Source organism: Paralichthys olivaceus, chromosome 16 (genome assembly GCF_024713975.1).
Source record: "Paralichthys olivaceus isolate ysfri-2021 chromosome 16, ASM2471397v2, whole genome shotgun sequence".
Lineage (NCBI taxonomy): Eukaryota > Metazoa > Chordata > Actinopteri > Pleuronectiformes > Paralichthyidae > Paralichthys > Paralichthys olivaceus.
Window position 1 is genome coordinate 8,479,610 of NC_091108.1, and position 19,968 is coordinate 8,499,577.

At 40.1% G+C, this 19,968-nt stretch overlaps 1 protein-coding gene and 1 long non-coding RNA gene across 4 annotated transcripts in view; one reads left to right on the plus strand and one right to left on the minus strand.

The window, feature by feature from the left end:
- Window positions 1-19,968, minus strand: part of spidr (scaffold protein involved in DNA repair) — a 30,249-nt gene that overhangs the window by 4,730 nt on the left and 5,551 nt on the right. For all 3 annotated transcript variants that reach the window (XM_020111986.2, XM_020111977.2, XM_020111994.2), the window contains 9 exons: window positions 19,011-19,114; window positions 17,291-17,510; window positions 12,882-13,089; window positions 11,809-12,053; window positions 6,636-6,794; window positions 2,852-2,939; window positions 1,738-1,878; window positions 1,523-1,582; window positions 811-1,009 (listed from right to left, as the gene is read on the minus strand). In XM_020111986.2, the coding sequence (XP_019967545.2) occupies window positions 811-1,009; window positions 1,523-1,582; window positions 1,738-1,878; window positions 2,852-2,939; window positions 6,636-6,794; window positions 11,809-12,053; window positions 12,882-13,089; window positions 17,291-17,510; window positions 19,011-19,114 (1,424 nt within the window). The remainder of the gene's footprint in view (window positions 1-810; window positions 1,010-1,522; window positions 1,583-1,737; window positions 1,879-2,851; window positions 2,940-6,635; window positions 6,795-11,808; window positions 12,054-12,881; window positions 13,090-17,290; window positions 17,511-19,010; window positions 19,115-19,968) is intronic.
- LOC138405167 (uncharacterized) lies at window positions 9,375-12,348 on the plus strand. The gene is made up of 2 exons (XR_011238849.1): window positions 9,375-9,597; window positions 11,831-12,348. It is a non-coding gene; the product is annotated as an uncharacterized lncRNA (long non-coding RNA).

Consider the following 19,968-nt stretch of genomic DNA (forward strand, 5'->3'; position numbering starts at 1 on the left):
TTCCCAGTGAATAACAAATAAGAAACTAGATTTACAGCCTTGAGGTTGCATGCCAACAAGTCAAGCTGCAGTTTGCATCCACATCTGTCATGAATGTTACCGCAAACAATCTACAAATTCTGAGATGTTGATGCTTCACACACATTTTCAACCCGGCAGCACAGAGAGTTTCGACAGTCGCCATGGTTACAAGGTGAACAAACTAAGATTAGTGTCACCAAATCAGTGATTGGCAAATTATGTGGTTGAATACTGAACACAAAGGTGGTTAAGAAGAACTGGATTATGTCAAACTGAAGTCTCATCATTTCATCATGAGACATTTGTGTGAAGTCTTGTAAAAATGAGAGTATAACCTCTTGTGTTATGGACAAACACATGATTTAAGAGGTCACAGGGACCTTTGATCAACTAAATCTGAAAGATGGGAGAGGACACAACCAAAAAGAAACAATAGCTGAATAAAAAGACGACTCCCAGTCTCACATCTGACGGGTTGTGATGAATAATGTGGTGTGACAGAAGAAAAAACAAGTTCTACTACAGAAATGTGAATCCCATTATATTTTTGGGTGTTTTCTCTTGACTTAAGATTTTTCTGTGAAATATTGGATAATTTTACCTCTCTGGGCCTTTAAATGCAACCATGTGAGAATTTCAGAGGAGAAATGTGCTTACGACTTTAAGTGAAGGGCCACAAAACACTGTGAACCAAACACTGTGAACCACTGATTTAATCACAGGTTCATCAAAAAAGGAAAATGAACGGTACGTCCAGTCACAATACACCATGTTATATGTTACATCTACCATGTTCTTTGATGGCATCTCTGAACTTCAGGCGACAGGCAGCGGGGGAGCGCAGTGCTTCAAGGACAGAGGAAGTGAGCACACAGGAAGTGCCCACACACAGGGCCACTGTTCGCCTGCACGTTCTCTCAGGCTGCTCCTGCTGTAGACTGGGGTCTGTCAGCACCAACCACACCTCCCCCTGGCCTACATCACTGCTCTGAAGGTGAAGCAAAAAGGCAGAGAAGAAAAACACACTCTGAGAAATACTTAGAAACAGAATGACCTAGAAAGCTACAATTTAAAGGAAACATTACAAGAAATTTTTTTTTAGACGCAGCGCTATTTCTGCAACAGCTTTGACGGGATTAGTCACTCAACGAGCTGCACGCACACAATGCGGGTTTTCCACAACGACCTTAAAAAGTGTGTTTCAGTGGTGTGAGCATGAGGCAAAGTCCACCAGTTTGTTCTGAGCTGCTATCTCATCCCAGTTTAACGTTTAAAGGTCGAATCAATCAATGGTAAGGAACACCCATGCCTGACACAGATTGTCTTACACGCAGTGATATGGGCGCGGCTCTCAACGTCAGAGCAGAAATCTTATCAGTTTCTTGGTTCAAATGATCTGAAAAAGGAGCTGCATAAGACACAGTGTTTATTCTACTCTTTTGGTTAAAGTCAAATTAAATCAGTGTTTTTCAGATACAAAGGAAAAGAGACAAAAACACACCTGCACTCTCTTGTGTAAAACCGTGGCAATGAAACTGCAGCGACATGTTTTCATCTCACTCTGAAAAAGAGAAGGAAAAAAACCTGTTTAAGATGAAACTAGTAAAGATAAGTTATCTCAAACCTGCTGCATGATTTTTTTTTTTTATTTGTCCGTGTGTGTGTGTGTGTGTGTGTGTGTGTGTGTGTGTGTGTGTGCTGTGAAAAACTATTCACCTGCACTATGTCTCGTAAGGTTTGTTGTGTGGGGGGAACATATTGCGTGGGCACAGTCTGCCTCTCGGTGGGTTCAACAGAGCTCTCCTGACCTGAGAGCAGGTAGCAGAAACTCAGAGCTGGACCTGCAGGTCTGCTCTCCTAAAAAAAAAAAAAAAAAAAAAACTTTAAATACGTTCCATGTTAAAGATAATATACAGATTCCTACATTGTTTTTCCAACTGTTAGAGAGCAATTGCTCTCAAAGTGAGCCATTATTAGTCATAAACCTTACGGCAGAAAACATGCAACCATATTTACAATCGTCTGTTTGAGTTTGACTTTACTCATAGCATTTGAATATTGTCAGCAATCACAACCTTTTGTTTTGCTGTGTAATATATATATAGGTAGTATTGGCCTGGTTCCAAACACCAAGTCAGATACTGCATGCATCTTATATTTCTTCAATGATTGATAGTCTTGTGGCAGTCGTGCACCCTGAAGAATGTGGACCCTCCATGAATAAACAATCGACCAATCACAGCGTTGTAGTTAGGACTAAGAACAAGTTTATCATCTTCCTTCAAGACTAGCTGGCTGTAACGGCTACTTTTTTAAGTTTATGTACAGAAATAACTCAACTGAAGGAATGATATAATCCAGAATGACAAAACACAAACGTATTAAAGTCATTATTTCAGCAGATGTTCCAAACATTTACCTGCGTAAATATTGTAAAACAAACTATTTAGGGATGCAGCTACTGTTTATTTCCGTGATTAATTTCAATACATTGGAATAAAATATCTTAAAATTTTGAAAACAGCAAGTTTCATAAACCCTTAAACTATTCAGTGATCAACATCACAACAAATCCTGACATTAAGAGGCTGGAAACAATACATGCACTTTGCAAGACAAAAAAACAACAGAGCTTGAAGATTTATTTGTAAATGTGTCATTATCCTATTGCACTTTCAAAACTCATCATGACCAAATTACTTTCTGAAATTCTACAGATTAAATGATGTTTGATGTAACAGTTAGTCGGGAAAATAAATCAGCAGATCAATCAACACTAAAAACAAAGGCCTCACTTGATGTGTGATTTTCCCATGAGTTGAGAACATACTTTGGACATGTTTGGTGTGTTTTGTTGATCTTTGAGAGGCGTCACTGGGGGCCACAGACTGTCGATCAAGCTGAAAAGCCTGGCGCGCCTAGTCAGAGAAAAATAGAAGAAGAAACGTGTCGGAGGGAGGGGGAACTAAAACGTGCGGCATAGGGAGAAACTGGCGAATAAGCAACTTCAGACACATTGAGAGCTTCCAAAACCAGTTTCACTTCCACTGAAACATAAATCTGAGCTTGTTCTAACATCAACCAGGAGAGAAAGAGAGAGCATGCTCAGGCTGGCAGAGCAGATACACACAAAAACTGTTTTCACAAGCAGGTTTCCGAATACTGAAGGGTGGGAAAAATGCTCACACCCTATGTAAATCACATTATCATTGTGGTGCAAAAGCAACACGGTTTAGAAAACCAATTACCAGTGAATTTAAAAGGCAGGATTCGTTGTCTTTAATCTTAGTAATGACAGAGTGAAATTAGATCATACTCAATACAAGATGCTTTGTTTACTTAAAACCTTTTTTTGAACACTTAGTAACACCTCCCCCAAGATACGTCAATCTCCTGATTCATTGTCTGTTTTCTGAGAAGTGCTCATGAGTTCATGGTGGCCAGTCAGTGTTACTTATTCATCCATGTAGGCGCTGTCATATCAGTCAGTGGTTAACAACCTGTTAGTCAGCCTGTAATCGCAGGGTTTTTTTGTGTGTGGAACTGGTTCTGCAGCCCATTCAAGTCCAGTGAGGCCTGCAGACGGACGAGTAACAACAAACTAACAGGACTCATTCAAAACACTTCGATTTTGACACTGGGCTTATTAAGCTTTAACATTCAACTAGTTTTGCTGCTTTTAAAATGTATAGTTGTGCTGGTGAGTAATCGTCCGTTCTCACCCTCAATCCTGACATACACATTTTATCTTCTGTTGCATTGGCATGCGACCAAGAACATGCTACTTCCTGTGAAAATCACTCCTCATGATTGACAGGACAGACTGCACACACGCGCGTGCAGTCTGTCACACACACACACACACACACACACACACACACACACTCACTCACACACACACACACACACACACACACACACACACACACACACACACACACACACACACACACACACACACACACACACACACACTCACACTCACTCTCTCTCTCTCTCTCTCACACACTCTCTCACACTCTCTCACACTCTCTCTCACACTCTCTCTCACACACTCTCTCACACACTCTCTCACAAACACACAGACACACACCGGTGACTGGGCAGCTTCAGCTCACTTCTTTAGAAACAGAGATTGATCTCATAGTTGTGTTGGAAGAGGTAAAGTCATAAGTTGTTGGAAAAGTGGAAAAGTTTTGACATGGTAGTTTGACAGATGTTCGGAGGAACTGATCAATTATTGACATTATTTAAGATTTTTTTTTCATCTTTTAAAGAGCTGAAGTAATTCCATTCAGTGTTTAAACAGCCTAAGGGGTTTGAAACTGGTGAAGGAAGTTGGGTTTGAGTTTAGAGGCTCATCAGAAACACAATACTGCACAGTGTTTGTTACATTGAGGCTGGATTATTCAACTCTGGACAGTCATCACAACCAGTTTTTCTTTCATTGTGACAAAGGCAGAATAAACAGCAGAAAACTAACAGTGCCTTGCTGGAATGATGATCCAGTTTTTTTTCTGTACAAGCTTAAGGAGTGGCCCCATTCAAATGAATGAGGGAGGTTTTTTTTTCATGCAGTGATTAATTTGGTCTGAATGTGAGCGGTAGGAAGATACTTTAAAAAAAAACTTGAACAGAGACAAGGTAGTTTCCCTATGCATCAGGTCATTATGCTAAGCTATCTGTCTGCCTGCTGTAACTTCATAATTAACAGGCAGACATGACAGTGGTATCATCTAACTGGCAGGAGAGAAAATAAAGGTTGTTCCTTGCCAACTCCTAAAGGAACCAAAGAAGGATTTTGCGAGGTTTACTGAATTTAATTTAAGTTTTAACCTGAATTATATTGAGAAAATGCAAGATGTCTTTTGCATTTAGTTGCAGCTCCTAGTTTTTAGTCGGTGCTGAGGGTCGGCGATTCTGGTAGAGCTGCCCCAACGAGGCAGTGGCTAAACCGCTGCGGCCCGGGTTTGGTTGCGACCAGTGGCCATTTGCTGCATGTCCTCCCCACTCTGTCCCCCCTGCACAGCTTGCTCTCCTTCCTATCATATTAAAGGCTAAAAAAAAGCCCCAAAAATATACATTAAAAAAATGTTGATGGTTAGTCGTGTCATCTGTAACTTATTAGGTTCATGGTAGATTAAACTAAAGTTGTCTGTTGTCAGTTTGTGTGGAGTTTTGTGTGTCGGTCTTGTCAAAGACAGTTTGTGAGAGAAGAACCTTGAATCTGTAACACTGCTGTAGAACCAACCACGAGTGTTTCTGCAATTCAAAAAAATCAAACAATGTGAGACATCTTACTGTTTCACCAACTGTCGGGTATGGCAACCTTCAGTCTGACCTTACACTCACATCATATTAAGAAATTAAGCTTACACACCTGAACGACGCTTTCGTCGAGCTACACTACTAATAATAGGGTCCAACTTTATAATTAGGATACTCCTAGAAGTCCAGGAGTTTCTAAGAAACAGGAGAAGAAAAATGAATGCCTGATTTATGTCCACCAACCCCACGTGTTTTTCCACTTGAGCTAATAAGACGGCCCATGTGTGAGCCTTCAAGATGGCCCATCAATCACAGTCTGACCACAGACAACCTCCAGAGACATTATAGGCTGTGGTAGCATTGAAAAATACCAAGGATGTAAACATACCCCCAGCCTGGTTCTAAATGTTCCAATGTCACTGCTTCTAATCTGGGATCCTGGCTATGGAAACTCACAAGGGACACAGAGTGTGCACCCTGGTATCACTTTACATGTAAACACAGTGGTACTGCTGACAGGAAAGCATAATAATCCGCAAACATTCAGTTCTCATGGTATTATAAATGTGGATGTTAATGTTTACAAAAGGGCATTGAAGGATAAAAAACAGGGGATTTCTTGTGCTTTATATTAATGGAGATTTAAGGAGATTCAAGGACCAACGGCAATGTGCGTGATAGTTTCAGGATCCATCCACACAAACACATTTTATACTTGAACAACCTGCTATACACAGACACACATCTCTTTTGTTACACATACACCTGGCAACCACACAAGTTTTTGAGCTCCTAAAACTAAGACTTTTAACAAACACCCCAGGTCCCAGTGTCAAAGCAAATGAATCCCTGGTCTTACTCTTTAACACTGGCGTTCCGTTTTGTGGTATTTTCTACAACTAAGCAACAAACTGAAGAGTTGACAGTCCACTTCCTGTTTACACGGACACACACAAGACCAGTGTATGGTGCTGTGATATGCAGTTTTCAGTTAGTGTGGACAGAAATGATTATACAGAGCAAAAACGCTCGTCTGGTTGGGGATCATTTTCGTTTTAAAACAAAAACATGTTATTGTGAACATAGTCAGAGCTTCCACTCACCCTGAGGTCACCTTTCCACTATGTCATATCAGGAAGTGTCTATCACAGGTATTTACCCCAGGCTGTTGTCTAACATGGTAAAGAAGGGAGATAAGGTAACTTCACATATAGCAGGAATCCATATCATAACTCTGTGTTGGACGCAGTTGGAAGTTTGTCCATGATGGTTGAACTGAAATTCGGGTGAAAAGCTATCCTGATCTAGCTCGGAGGGATGAGTGCAGAGAAGTGTGAGGGTCTTACCTCTCTCGAGTGATCCGCTGCACCACTTTAATGCCTCTCAGGACACAGGTCTTCCCCTGCCACCTCTGGCAGTACTGGAGGATGTCGTCCTTGCAGGGCAGGAGCTGCAGCTGGACCATGCTGAATATCCCGTAACTGTCCTGAACCAGAACACACAGCCTGGAAAAACACAAATGTAGAGAGAATTGATGCACTACTTTCAATTTTGAACAGATAACAGACAACATATTCTGTGTGCAATTAGTGTTCCTTAGCTAAATACATCCTGATACATCCTTGACGTCAAACAAAAGTATCGGACTTGCTTCCTCACAACGTTTATTAAGGATTATTTGAATTTTAAACTGTTTCTACTTTTTGGGCATTTTATTATTGATAGGACAGCAAAAGTGTGAAATGGGGAGAGAGCTTTTGGAAGACATACAGCAAAGGGCCAGGTCGTGATCAAATTGCAACCACAGCAGGAGGACTAATTCCTGCTAGCCACCGGCTGAACCAGGCACCCTGCATTGCTCTGTATTTTTTACTTGCTAGCATTCTTTTTCTTCACTGTCTTTTCTGGTATATTAATATGTTACTGTCACCAAATGTTACTCACTGGAATTAAACAATAATCCAAAATGTAATGAATCCCCATATCAACAAGTTGTCACTCTTTAATTTTAAGCTCATTTGGATGTGAAGTGCTGTCAGTCCTCAGAATAGTAGAACGTTTAAACATCTGAGCAAACTCAGCTGAAATAAACAAGTGAGGGAGCGTACAGCTGATCAGTTGATTCTTTCTGGATATTTGTAGTACTTGGTGTGCAGTGAGCATTTTTATTTCTTTGTCCCAGCTGCACCATTACCCTACTGAAGTTGGATGGACAAATTATCAATTTTCATTTGCAGTAACATGATATAAATGAATCAAAATATTATTAAATAAATTCATAAATTGTTCCCCTGCAAGTACTTGTGTTAAAAATACTACTGTCCCACATTTTTACCCAACTGTATTAGTTTTTGCTTTTGCTAATAAACTAATAAAGTAATTATTTATGGGACTTGAACACCACTGCTCCCAGTGACACACTAACAATACATGGTGGAGTCTCAGTCGTGACATTTAAAAGTGTTAATGCTAGAGGCTGGTTTGACAGGCTGGTGCTGACAGAAAAGACCTTTGGCCTACAAAGTTGTAAGGCATTGAGCTGCAGTTTATTCCTTCAGCCTGCTGCTCCCGAGGACTACTACAGGCTCCAGTATCTCCATCAGTCAAGCCCAGACACAGCCCAGTACCAGCCCTGAGAGTAAACAGTGGAGTTCATATCCCCTGGTTTGACAAACAACGTCCAGGGAAGAAAAAAAACAGAGTAGGAGGAGTGTCATCATGCTCATCATGCATGTGCATGCATGCACATATCCCAGACACTGGGAAAGTTTTGAGACACATTTTAAACCACCTGATTGGGCCTATAAATGTCCTCTGTTGGTAAACATGGGGTCTGTCTGTGTTTGTTTTGAGGGACCTGGAAATAGATGTCCAAATAACATTCCTGACATAACTTCTGGAGGCACAGGCCAACATTTTAACCAAGATTATTCCCAGTTGTTTGTTTAATTCGCAATCCAAAATCAGACCTACACAACGTCCTATTAAAACAACAAGGACTGTTTACATTACAAAAAATAATGTTTTTTCAAACTTGTGGACCAGTAAGCGTGAGGGCAAAAGTTTAATGTGTAAACTGAACAGACCCCTGCCCCATCTACATGGAGGATATTTATCACAGCAGAGACATTTCTTAACTTGTTGGACACAAAGTGAGAAGATGAAACACCTCAAAACACGCATTGTTCACATTCTTTAAAAACAAACACGTCACACTGACAGTTGAAGCGAGTAAGGTTGTTGAACCATGTCATAAAAAATCATAATCAATCTGAAGATTGTGAGCTAAGAATTTCAAAAGTAGCAGGTGAGATGTTTAGTAAATATAAACTTTAATAAAAATCTAAAGCAAAGGGAAATGGCTGCAAATGAGAGATAAGACTGGAAATCCATTATATTTTTCTTACAACATTAAAACTAGAATAGGATAAATAAGTAAATCAAAATCTGAACCTAGACTAAAAAAATACAGCTGCTAAAAGAGTTTTGCATCTAATATAAATACACTTTCACTTTTAGTGGAGCTTGTCTGAACTTGTAGAAACCTCCGTGTGAACGTTGATAAGACACCTGATGTTGACAGATGGAACAGATAAATAGGTGATGAGACTCAAGAAGGAACCAGCTCGACATAAACAACCACATCTCTGTGTACAGTCCCTCCTTTTAGTCGTTCACAGCCCCACTTCCTCAAACAGCGACCCCTCACTCCCGAAAACTCCTCTGCCATTGGTCAGGTTCAGTCACAGGCCTTTTTTCAAGAATTTGTTATTGTGAGTGATCACAGAAAATTCTCAGCACTTCGCTTTTCCTTCCAGGAACTACGATCCACAGAGTCTGTGCAAACACACACACGCTCACGCTCCTTCTCTCACACAGTGACACGGTGTAAGCATGCAAGCCCACACACATGAACATTACTTGGCAACATACTCAGTAAGCGCCCCGCACATTAAGAATACAGCAGAGGGGCCTCATTGGCGGGGGGGCGGACAGGCGGGATTCCTTCCTATGTGTTGTGCACCAATCAGTGCAGGCAGAGCAATAAACACTCTTGTAATAGGATCTTGCAGCACATTGTGTTCCTTCTCCACAGAGAAAAAAACTAGCCTCTCCTCACTTCCTACAAACAGTTAATCTTCTTGTTTATTCAACTCTGAATTTACGGGAACTTAACATCTTCTTCAGGCATAAATATCAAACTGGCCCGACCCTGTGTGTCCACACAGAGGCTAAACAACAAAAGGATCAAATAAGCATGCTGACCAGGGAAGTGAGTCATACAGGCTGGGGACACAACATTGAGAGGTACAAACTGTCCCTGTCTTAACACACAATGAGGCCAGTGGGCTGCGAAGTAAACTATTCTGCTTTCTTCATGCATTCTGGAAAACTACGAGAAGCAATACAATGTACAAAGTGCTGCTATTTCTGTGCAGCAATTCAGACCGAAACCTCTCATGAAAGAGCACAACTGTGATCTGGGTTTTTCTTTTTTGTCCCTTTAACAGACTGTTATATTATTGAATAATAATAATAATTATTATTATTATTATTATGATGATGGCAAAATGAGGAATGAATTGTGATGAAAGGTATTCAGTTCAGTTACATTTTAAGAACCAGATCATGACATAAAAAGGCCAAAACCTTAAATGTATAGAGACCCAACAGATAATAAACAAGACAATAAAACTAAATGTAGAAAAGAACAAATCTGTCAAAATAGAGGCAGAGTCACCCAGATATTTTGAACTCAAGCCCGCGTGATCACCTCCTAACCTCTGCCCCACCTCCATCCTTTCACTACCAACCAAGCCTGTTGAATCTGGTTGAGTTCGAGAGAAACAGAGGCAAGGGTGGGAGAGTTTCCGGTCAGAGGGCGGCGTTTGTTTACCAGTTGAAGAAGCAGCGTGGCAGGAGCGAGTCTCAAATTACAACCACAGCTCATTTAGTCAGTTAACTTGTAACGTTAGTCAGATGACCGGGGCTCTCCTCCCTCCACCACAGAGTGCCCCCCTTGGGCCCCTGAACTCTGAGAAGCCAATACTTTTATTACTCAGCAAAGAACAAAAACAATGAGTCCGGGGAGGGCCAGGCAACTTACTGGACTTGATTCAAATAGAACATTCACTTACTCATTAACTATGATGAGACCACTACACAGTAAACCTCTAAGTCATTTCAATAACACAGGACACCTCGACTAGGTTATACTGGATAAAAAAAGGCATGTTTTAAAATCAAAGAAAATAAAAAGCTAAAATCAAGACTGATCATTCAACATATTTTAACCTTGACAAATCAATATTTGAGGTTGAATGAAAAAATGGAGGAATTGTCAATAGTGAAAGTTGTTACTCGCACATGGTCCAACGTTTAAGCATCTTTCGTTTCATTGTTTTGGTTTCCCGGTCCATAACTTTGTCTCAGTCTCGCCAGTCACAGCTATTTGTTTTTTGTCAACACAACATAACTAGCAGAGAGAAGTGCAGACCTGCCAAGGGAACCCACACATGTAAAGTGGTGGTGTTACGAGATGTATATTTCCCTCAGAACTCAGTGGAGAGCAAAACTAAGCTAAAAGGAGAGTAAATAGCATTATATCAGTGTGCTGCCACCAAAAGCCCCCTGAATTAAGGAGGTTTAAAAGAAAAGTAAAATTCAAGAACTGTCAGTAACAATTATTGTCAATACAGATAAATCTTCATTTAAATTTCTTGATTCCTTGTTTCATCTATGAAAAACGCCCACTCTAGTTACAACATTTCAAAGAAAAGCCTAAAACCGTCACATTTAAGAAGCTGGATCCAGAAACCATTCGCTGTTTTTTAATTACCGTCTATTCGACCAAACAAATTGTTAAATAAATGTAATTTTGTTCAATGAATATTAACACAATGTTCAGGCTCCACCTCCAGATAGATTCACCAAGGCTAAAATATATCAGAGTCCATTTCATACAACTGGGATTTTTTTGTAATGCGAGGGCAGAAACCAATGACATTTTTTACATGAACCACTAAACATACTTGCGGGTTTCTTGAGAACATTAAGGTAAAAAACTAACAAACAAACTAAATGTTCCACCCAGTGGGGTACAATTAGGCATCAGTTCAACTCTGGCTTGCTGGTGCATGAGGTTCAGAAAACATCATGCTGTCTTTCCTGAGAATTGGCTTGAATCACTCACAGAGGGGCTGGATTCAATTAGAAGTATTTGTGTCCTTTGTCAAGCAATGCCATATGGCTTGAGACAATATGAGCACTTTGTGGGGCCTGCCGCTCTGTGAACAATAGCTCAACCACTGAGAATCATTCTGCCACCAAGGAGGAGCATGCAAAGCCTGAGACCAAGGAGACTAGCATGCGATTTTAACAAAGAGAGCAATTTAGACTGTGGGAGAGAAGAAAACACAGCAGATAAAAATTCATTCATTTTCCCCAGTCGTTCTCTGGCATTAAGTGAAAAACCAAAGGCTTCACAGGGCCGCCAATTATCAGCTCGTTCAACAATACCTGGTTTTCCCTTTCTCTGCAGGAGGAGGAGCTGAGGAAGACCTGGAGGGGATTCTGGGTTTGAGGCTGGACACAGGCGAGCACTCAGGAAGAGGGATGGAGAAAACTCTCTGGACCACCACCTCCACATCCTGCCCCACGGAGCCAGCCTGGCCCAGTCGCTCAACAGCTTCCAGGAGAGAAAGGCAGTGACTCAGCAATTCCCCAGAACCTTCAAAATTGCAAAGGGGCTGGGGGACGGCGACCTGGAGAAGAGAAAAACAGAAAAATTCAATAATATTTTACATTAATTATAGATGGCCTTTGAAACTATTGGTTGGAAGTTAAAACAAAAGTTGCAATTCCATAGTCTTGCCACTGAAACCACAGAGATACTCTATTCAACCATTTACATATAATGTAAACACTGTAATATAAGCTTATACTTCTCTCACAGCTACATAATGTATAAGCACACAGTCCTAATCACAGTAATATGAATCTAGTTCAATGCCAACAAAGATCAGTTTAAATAAACAATTCCTTGTTTTGTATTTGAAATCTGTTTTAAAATTAGGGTGTGGCAAACCTCCATATAAATCAACCACAAATGTTTTTGCTACAGCAGAGACCGAAATCACTAATAACTGATGTGACAGAGACTCTTCATTATTCCTGTGTTGTTTATTGGAAAGTGAAACCGACCAACTCTGCACTTGTAATATAATAACTATTAATTTAGAAGGAAAAGTGAACCAAGCCCGAGTGTGCAAGGATTCAATTCTGTTTTTTATCGACAGAAACAGCTAAACCAGAGTAGAGTCTTATCTTATGGCCAGAAGCCAAACTATCCTGCAAACAACACACTGAAGCTGTCATCACATCACTTGCTGTGTGTGCACATGTGTATTTATTGGAGTGATGTTATTCTTCTGTCTCACAATAGCTGATTATGCACAACAGGGACTGACAGACGTTAGGAGGCAGGCATGTCAGATTTAAAAAAAGGTTTGCTTAATGTGAAAATGCTGCGAGTACATTTATAATTTAAAATGTAGAAGAGCTCGATTCGAATGATTCTGAATCTTACACACCTTGGCATTGGCATCATTCCCCTCGGTGGTTCTGTGAACTTCCAGCGGTCCGAATATTTTACCCAAATAGTACGGCACGCACCGCTCTGATGAAAGCAGTCCTGTCGAGACGGACATGTCGGCAGGTTTGCAATCAGAGACGACTTTCTGGCTGAAGAGTGTGTTCAGGATAATATCGCAGCTGAAGCCTTCTATAGAAAGACTTTGCCTAACAGAGAGAAAGATCATTGATTAAGAGTGCAGCAGTTGTTTGAGTGCTTTTCTTACATTCTACACCTTGACTCTACAATTTCTCATTGATTGGCCCAAAATAATTTAAGGTCCAGTGTGTAAGATTTAGGTGAAAGGGAACTATTGTCAGAAATTTAATGTAGAATAATGCTCATGATGTTTTGACTAGTTTGTTTCATCTAAATTGAATTGTAGTTTTCTTTACCCAAGAAAAGGCCCTTTATATTTATATACTATATTTACATGGAGGGGGGTCCTCTCTACTGAAGCCGCCATGTTTTTTACATTAGTCCAGACTGGACAAACTGAACACTTTTTGAGTTTTTATGACAATTAAAGTCTACCACAGGTTCTTTTTCATGTTTGGAAGGAGAGGGTGAGGTGAGAGGTGTTCAGCTGCAACATGCAACTTCAACACTAGATATCACACAATTCTACACACTGTACCTTTAAGTGTGGGAAGCTGAATTCACCACAAAATGAAACATCTTCAAGGCTGTGATAAAAAGTCTGTCTACAGATTAAACTGATAACAACATTTAAATGAAATGGAATAGGTTGTTGCACAAACTTGACTGTTCGAATGTCAAACTCTGATAAGGTACCAACCACCTCCACAGGTCTGCTCACTGTGTACCACCCAACATCGAGAACAAGTTCAAATACGCTAACCTCCTCCAAGGCAACTTCAGATACACAACACGTGTATCTGCCCTCTTTTGCGGAGGTACATCATTTTCCATGTAATTGAGGTTCTTTAAGGTCTATATACCTTGTAGCACTGCACCGTTTGATTTTAAACAGTTTCTAAATGTGACATCATCTGTCGAAAAATACATCAACACCTGACACAATTTGACATGCTGCAGGTTTGCTGATGAAAAAAAAACACAAAATCAAATGCACAGACTACGTGAGTGTGACCTCAGGCGCTCTTGTGCTCCTCTTTAATTTTACCGTTACCAGCTTAGATGTAACTTCTCTGTTTGTGCCAAAAAGAAAATGCTGAACTTCTCCTGAAAAACCACAGGGAAGGTTTCTGTTCAAGTGTTTTTTTAGCAGCTCATCCAGATGAATAACACACACCTGAGTGGTCCAGAGACCTGAGAAAACAAGAACCTGAATAAGAGCCAGATAATTATATGGCACTTTGTGTGTAGTTTAGTTTGAGTTACGACTTAATTTTTTCCACACGTTGAATGGATAATAGTGTGATGATTGCTTATCACTGAGTCATAGCCAAGCGCACTCTGTGACTGGAACTGCCCAACGTGTCACAGCTCGTCTTAGAAAAGAAGTGATATGTAAAACAGGGAGTTATATTAAAAGGAAATGCAGTCGAACGTCACCATTAAAGGTTTCAAAGTTCACAAAAACTGCAGCCTCATAGAAAAAAAATCTATATCTCTTCAACACTATGTCAAGAGAAACGGAAAATTAAAGTTACACGTCACACACATTATTTACTGAAGTGTGATTATGCTTAATTTCATGTCTGCACATAGACTTCCTAACAAGGTTTCCATCCTCTATACATGCAGTACATACTGTTTATTTTCCACTACAGGTGCAGACACGAGTGTGACTCATCCATTAGTCAGTCAACAGAAATTAATTCACTGTATTTTAATAGTCAATCATTTTTCAGTCATTCATCAAATCAACACAGCTATTATAAACTGGTTATGCTTTAAAACTACGTTACTTAATGTGCAGTATTTGTCAACAACTTTACTACAATTACGTTTATTATCTGTTTATACCACAGCTTTCTTCCAAAGGACTTAATAGACAAATACATCAGAGCTGGAGTGCAGGATTTTTTTTACATATGAATAAATGTCAGTTACTTTCAAGCCCTTACCAAACAAGTTTACACAATGCTGATTAAACAAATCAGTGGCAGGTAAAACGTATTTCACATTAAACTGGAATTTTAAAGCTGTTGTCTGTGGGAACAACATTGCAAAACTTACTTTCATTTATTCATTTAGTGGGTATTTTTCCCTAAATTGATAGGAAATCATTAGGGTGAAAGGGGGAGAGTGAGTGGAGATGAAATACTGTGATGGGTCGGGTCAGAACCGAATATGTGTTCAGAGAAACAAATACAGTCTAAACTCGAGTTACCATCTTGCTATTGTATTCCTCTGCCAGCCAGTCAAGCTGCAGAAAATATGGTCACAGTCTTCTCTTATATTCCTGAGTTACGTTGTTAAATAATGGCCAGAAGAGTGATTTAGCAGAACATTACGATGTCGAGGCAAAGTTGAACTTTGACCTTTTGGAAGGTATTTGTGTGAAATGTTGTGATCAGTGTGTGTTTTGAATTCTGTAGGTGTGAAAAAGTGAAACTTTCGACCTTTGACCACCAACATTTTATCAGTTCGTCTTTTGAGTCATTTTGAGTTTGTGCTAAATTTGAAGAAATTTCTCTCAAGGCATTCCTGGTATATCACAGCGACCACGGTCAGGTGTAATATAACATTAAAGTAAAGCTTATATGTTGACACGTCAATACTTCATCCAATAATATAATAATACACCAATAACAGTGGCATGTCTGCTGAATACTTTTACTTTAAATGTCTTAAAACAAGTATTTCATTTTGTTGTATTGCTACTTTTCCTTCAGTAAATGATATGAATATGTCTTTTATACATCACCACACCTAACACTGACTCATTTCACCCACAAGATCCCCGAAAACAAACCCTCCTGTTATCAGTCCAATATCTGAGCAGAGATCAGTAATCAGTACAAGCTACATTTCATTGTTAGTGGAGCAGAACATAATGTTCATGAGTTCAGGTGCAACATCCGCACAGGAAGTGTGGCCCCGCTGTGAGCAGGTGAGTGGGCAGTCTGTCATCATCTTACAGGTAGCCAGGTTAAGGAGTGGCCCGACTACTAACGTCACAGCTCGTAGTGAATAATCCTTGTAGGTATTTCCGTTCGGTCTGCAGCCCACGTACAACAAGGCGTGGGAGGTGGGAGGAGTCAACCTACTCACTGCAGGAATTATGGGGGAGGTTAAACCCTCGAGTGTCACACTGGAAAGTCAGAAGAGGAATTTTACCAGCTACACTGATGCTCAAGATTCTGTGTTTTTCCACTTTGACCTGTCCTCTAGCAGTTAAAAGAGGATACTCTAATATCTCTTCAGAGAATATTTAGCCTCTCGTCAACTTTTTGTGGTTATGATTTTCTTTTTATTGAGTTAAAATATTGATTGATTTAAATTTGGACCAAATGGTGTAACTTCTGTAAGTGATTTGCACAAACAAAGGGGATGAAAGTCAGCATGTTCACATGAAAAAGAATAAAAAAGCTTTTTTAGGGTGGAGTGGAGGATGAACTCTATCTTGTAATTTCATGAATATAACATAACACTGAAGGAGAGGTGCTAAAGCAAGAGATACTCTCAAAACCACCATATGTTTTCAATCTCAGCCCTGTGGCTCCCTCAACTCTCTGCTCCCAAATGCTCCAGAAAATAATCCAACAGTGTTTTTTCCCCCAGATTGCTGGAAATGACCTAACTACTGCCAGGAAGAGGAATGTGAAGCATTCCCTGGAGCTGTTTGTGACGTCAGAGCACAGAGGAGGCCCCTGCGCTTCCGCCAGCCTGGATATTCCAGAGCACACTCAACCCCAAACTCCCAACAGCTGGAGTCAACTGTTGCTGCCTCGCTCCAACTCAATCCCCCCAACAAATAAAATATCTGAAGAAGTCATCCTAGGCTTGTGACATGATTTTTTTCCTCTACAGTCCAAATGATTAATAGGAAATATAGAGCTGATGAATTGAGGGTAGCAAATTATCATTATTTTATCTCACAAAATCAGTTTTTAATTTGGGTTCTTCTCTATGTTTATTTCTTGAGTTTCGGGTTCATTTTTCCTTCTTTTTGAGGAGAAACATCCATGGGCATGAAGATATTCTGCTTGTGTGCTGATGTGCACATTTACATGTAGTCTTTCTAACTCGTCAAGAAACAAATATTTGTTTATTGGTCAAAACTTGATAACCGGACACAAGATGTCTCAGACACTGACAAGTTTGTTTGTGCACTGGAGGTTTCAGCACATGTATTGAACTGCACAAGCAGGGTCAAACATCCAAGTGAAGTGACCACTGGCACTTTGCAGGGTGACACGTGGTGCTTGAGCTCACCATGGTGGGTATATGTGGATGATATCTCTGGCTGCAGGAATCAGCTGGGCTGCAGTCTCTTGGTTGAATAACACCAGCACGTGAACTCTCTCCTCAGAGACAGGGTCACTGTGATGGTGGCCCTCTCTGGGAGGCCGCTGGTGTGCACAGTGCACCAGTTGCATGCTGCACTCCTCCTGAACCTCCAGCACATCCAGCACCAGCACACCAGGCCTGTCCACTGGAGAGCAGAGCAACAACAACACAGATGTTCAGTGTGTGCCTGTTAAAGTGCGTGCGTACCCATGCTCTCACAGAGTCTTGCTCTCTGTGGGGCTCATTATGCATTATGAGAGTAACTCAGCTTTAGCATTAGAACAATTTGCACTGCATAACTGTGAAGCCGTTACTGACTCAGTCTGAGGTGAATATAAAATTAAAATCCCACCGAGTAAATGTGCAAATGCTTGGAATTTTACCACAGCTCTCAGTGTACTTTTGGCCCAAACAATAAAGTTGACAGAGATAAATCAAGACATTGCCCTGAAACTATATATCAAACTGAGATAAGAGAGTCATTTGGCTGAATGCAAATGATGTGTGTATACTTGATTGCACTGAATAGAGAAAACTGAAGCAGTTGTTGCAGTTCAGTGTCTGTATGTTAATGCCAGAAAGTGGCCGTAGGGGGAATTTTAATATAATAAGCGTAAATCATATCAAAGGGATCACAGAACTATCCAGTTTTAACATGCATTTGTCCAAACATGATTGTTAAGTGCTTCATTTGTGCTCGGTGCATTCAAGTCCCAATTTACAAAATCATCAGAACAAGGTCGGGCAGTAGACCAGAATGAAACGTACCAGTCCTCCATTTGACCTATAATGACCTGATTAATCACAGGAAACAAATCCTGCTTCATGTGAATGCGCAAATAGTATTACATCACACACCAAACTTATTACAGCAGACTGAGAAGAGATAAACAATTATCCTATAACAGTATTATCTAGTTTGGTAGCAGTGTTTATTAATAGGTATATGCCAGAGCATCTTCTGAAAAAGTCTATGCACAAAACTACATTCACCATGCATTCTAAAGATGCCAGGTAAAGATCTTTTTTCTTGAGAAATTAACAAACAATCTAACAATGTTGCATAAAGATCCACTCAACGTCCATCCACCAAGTTTTGTGGAAATGTGTTGCGTAGTTTTTGTGTTCTTTTGCTTACAAATGGACGAACAGGGTGAAAGCATAACCTCTGCAGACAGAATCTGGAATCATGAATAAAAAAATAGAGACACCAAATATTTATCAGATTAAAAAGAAAAAACACACAATATAACCCTCTGTTCTTTACACTCAAACCATCAGGTGACCACAAACTCATAAGTAGCATCATGTGGGTGTTTTCATTTTCCACCGTCAACTGTCACATTAAAGCTGCTGCTTGTATCCTATTATAGACAGATACGAAACATCAAGAAAGTACGTGGTTTGGTTCACCACGGAAAGAGGCACAAAAAAAAAAAAAAGGAAAGACCTAGGTGAGCAGTTTCCTACTGATATAGTTCATGACCTACAGCCAGCACTTCCTCTTCAGTGCGACCTCTCCATATTATACAGTAAAAATACAGAGAGGCTTCATCCCACTCATAAATCAAAGTTCATTGTTAAACTGGAATGGTTAGTCAGGTGTGTGTGTGTGTGTGTGTGTGTGAGTTATTATGTAGATCACCTGTTGTTGTTGTTGAGGTGTCAGAAATTGACTGGTGCCTCCAGAAGCTAAAGGCTGACCTCTGTCTGCATTGGAGTCGATTCAGCCTCTCAGCAAGACCTCCGCTGTGCGACAGATGCAGATGTGATTAACTTGCACAACACAAAGCTGTTTATTTCAAAGAAAGTGAAGATTTTGTGATGCAGACACGAAGCTGCTAGAGACTACTGATAACCATCTTGTCAGATTGAGAGGGCTTGGAGATGGAATGACATTTAGCACCTGCACCGTGGCACCAGGTGTCCCTTTCATCATCAGCTCTGGTGGGGAAACTTTGCAGCCAAAGTTTGACTATAAGGTTTGGCAGCAAGCAACACATCTATAACAACATGTTGGCTTCTATTATGAAGCAATACACTACAGCACTTAATATACACCCCCCTCTGACCGTCTTGTGCAACACAGACCTGCCAGACACTGTATATTTATGAAAATTATAATGTTTGATACAAATTTCTGTTAAAGAATTTAAAGTTTATGTTTACAACACCATACGTCTAAGAGGTTAGAGTTTGTGGGGATGTTGTGCTGGAGTGTGTGTATCCAAAATGTGTTTCTAATATTCTTTCCCCCTCGTGTTTGTAAACGGGGTGAGCAAAACATTAGAAACACATTTCAGAATAAGCAGGTCAGTTCAACACCACTGCAACCTACAACCTGAATAATAAACACATAGTTAAATTAATTAAATCAAACCTGAATAATATTATCTTTGTAAACGTAAAGTTTATGGATGAGTTGTATTGGATTGCATGAGATTTTACATGTGTATCCAATAAAGTGGCCACAGAATGTGTATGTGTGTATGAATGTTTGCATAAAAGCGCACTGAGAAGATTTAATACTGATATTAACAAGCAGGTTGGATATTGGCCAGATGTGACTGATACATTTTATTATACACAGTGTCATCATTAAT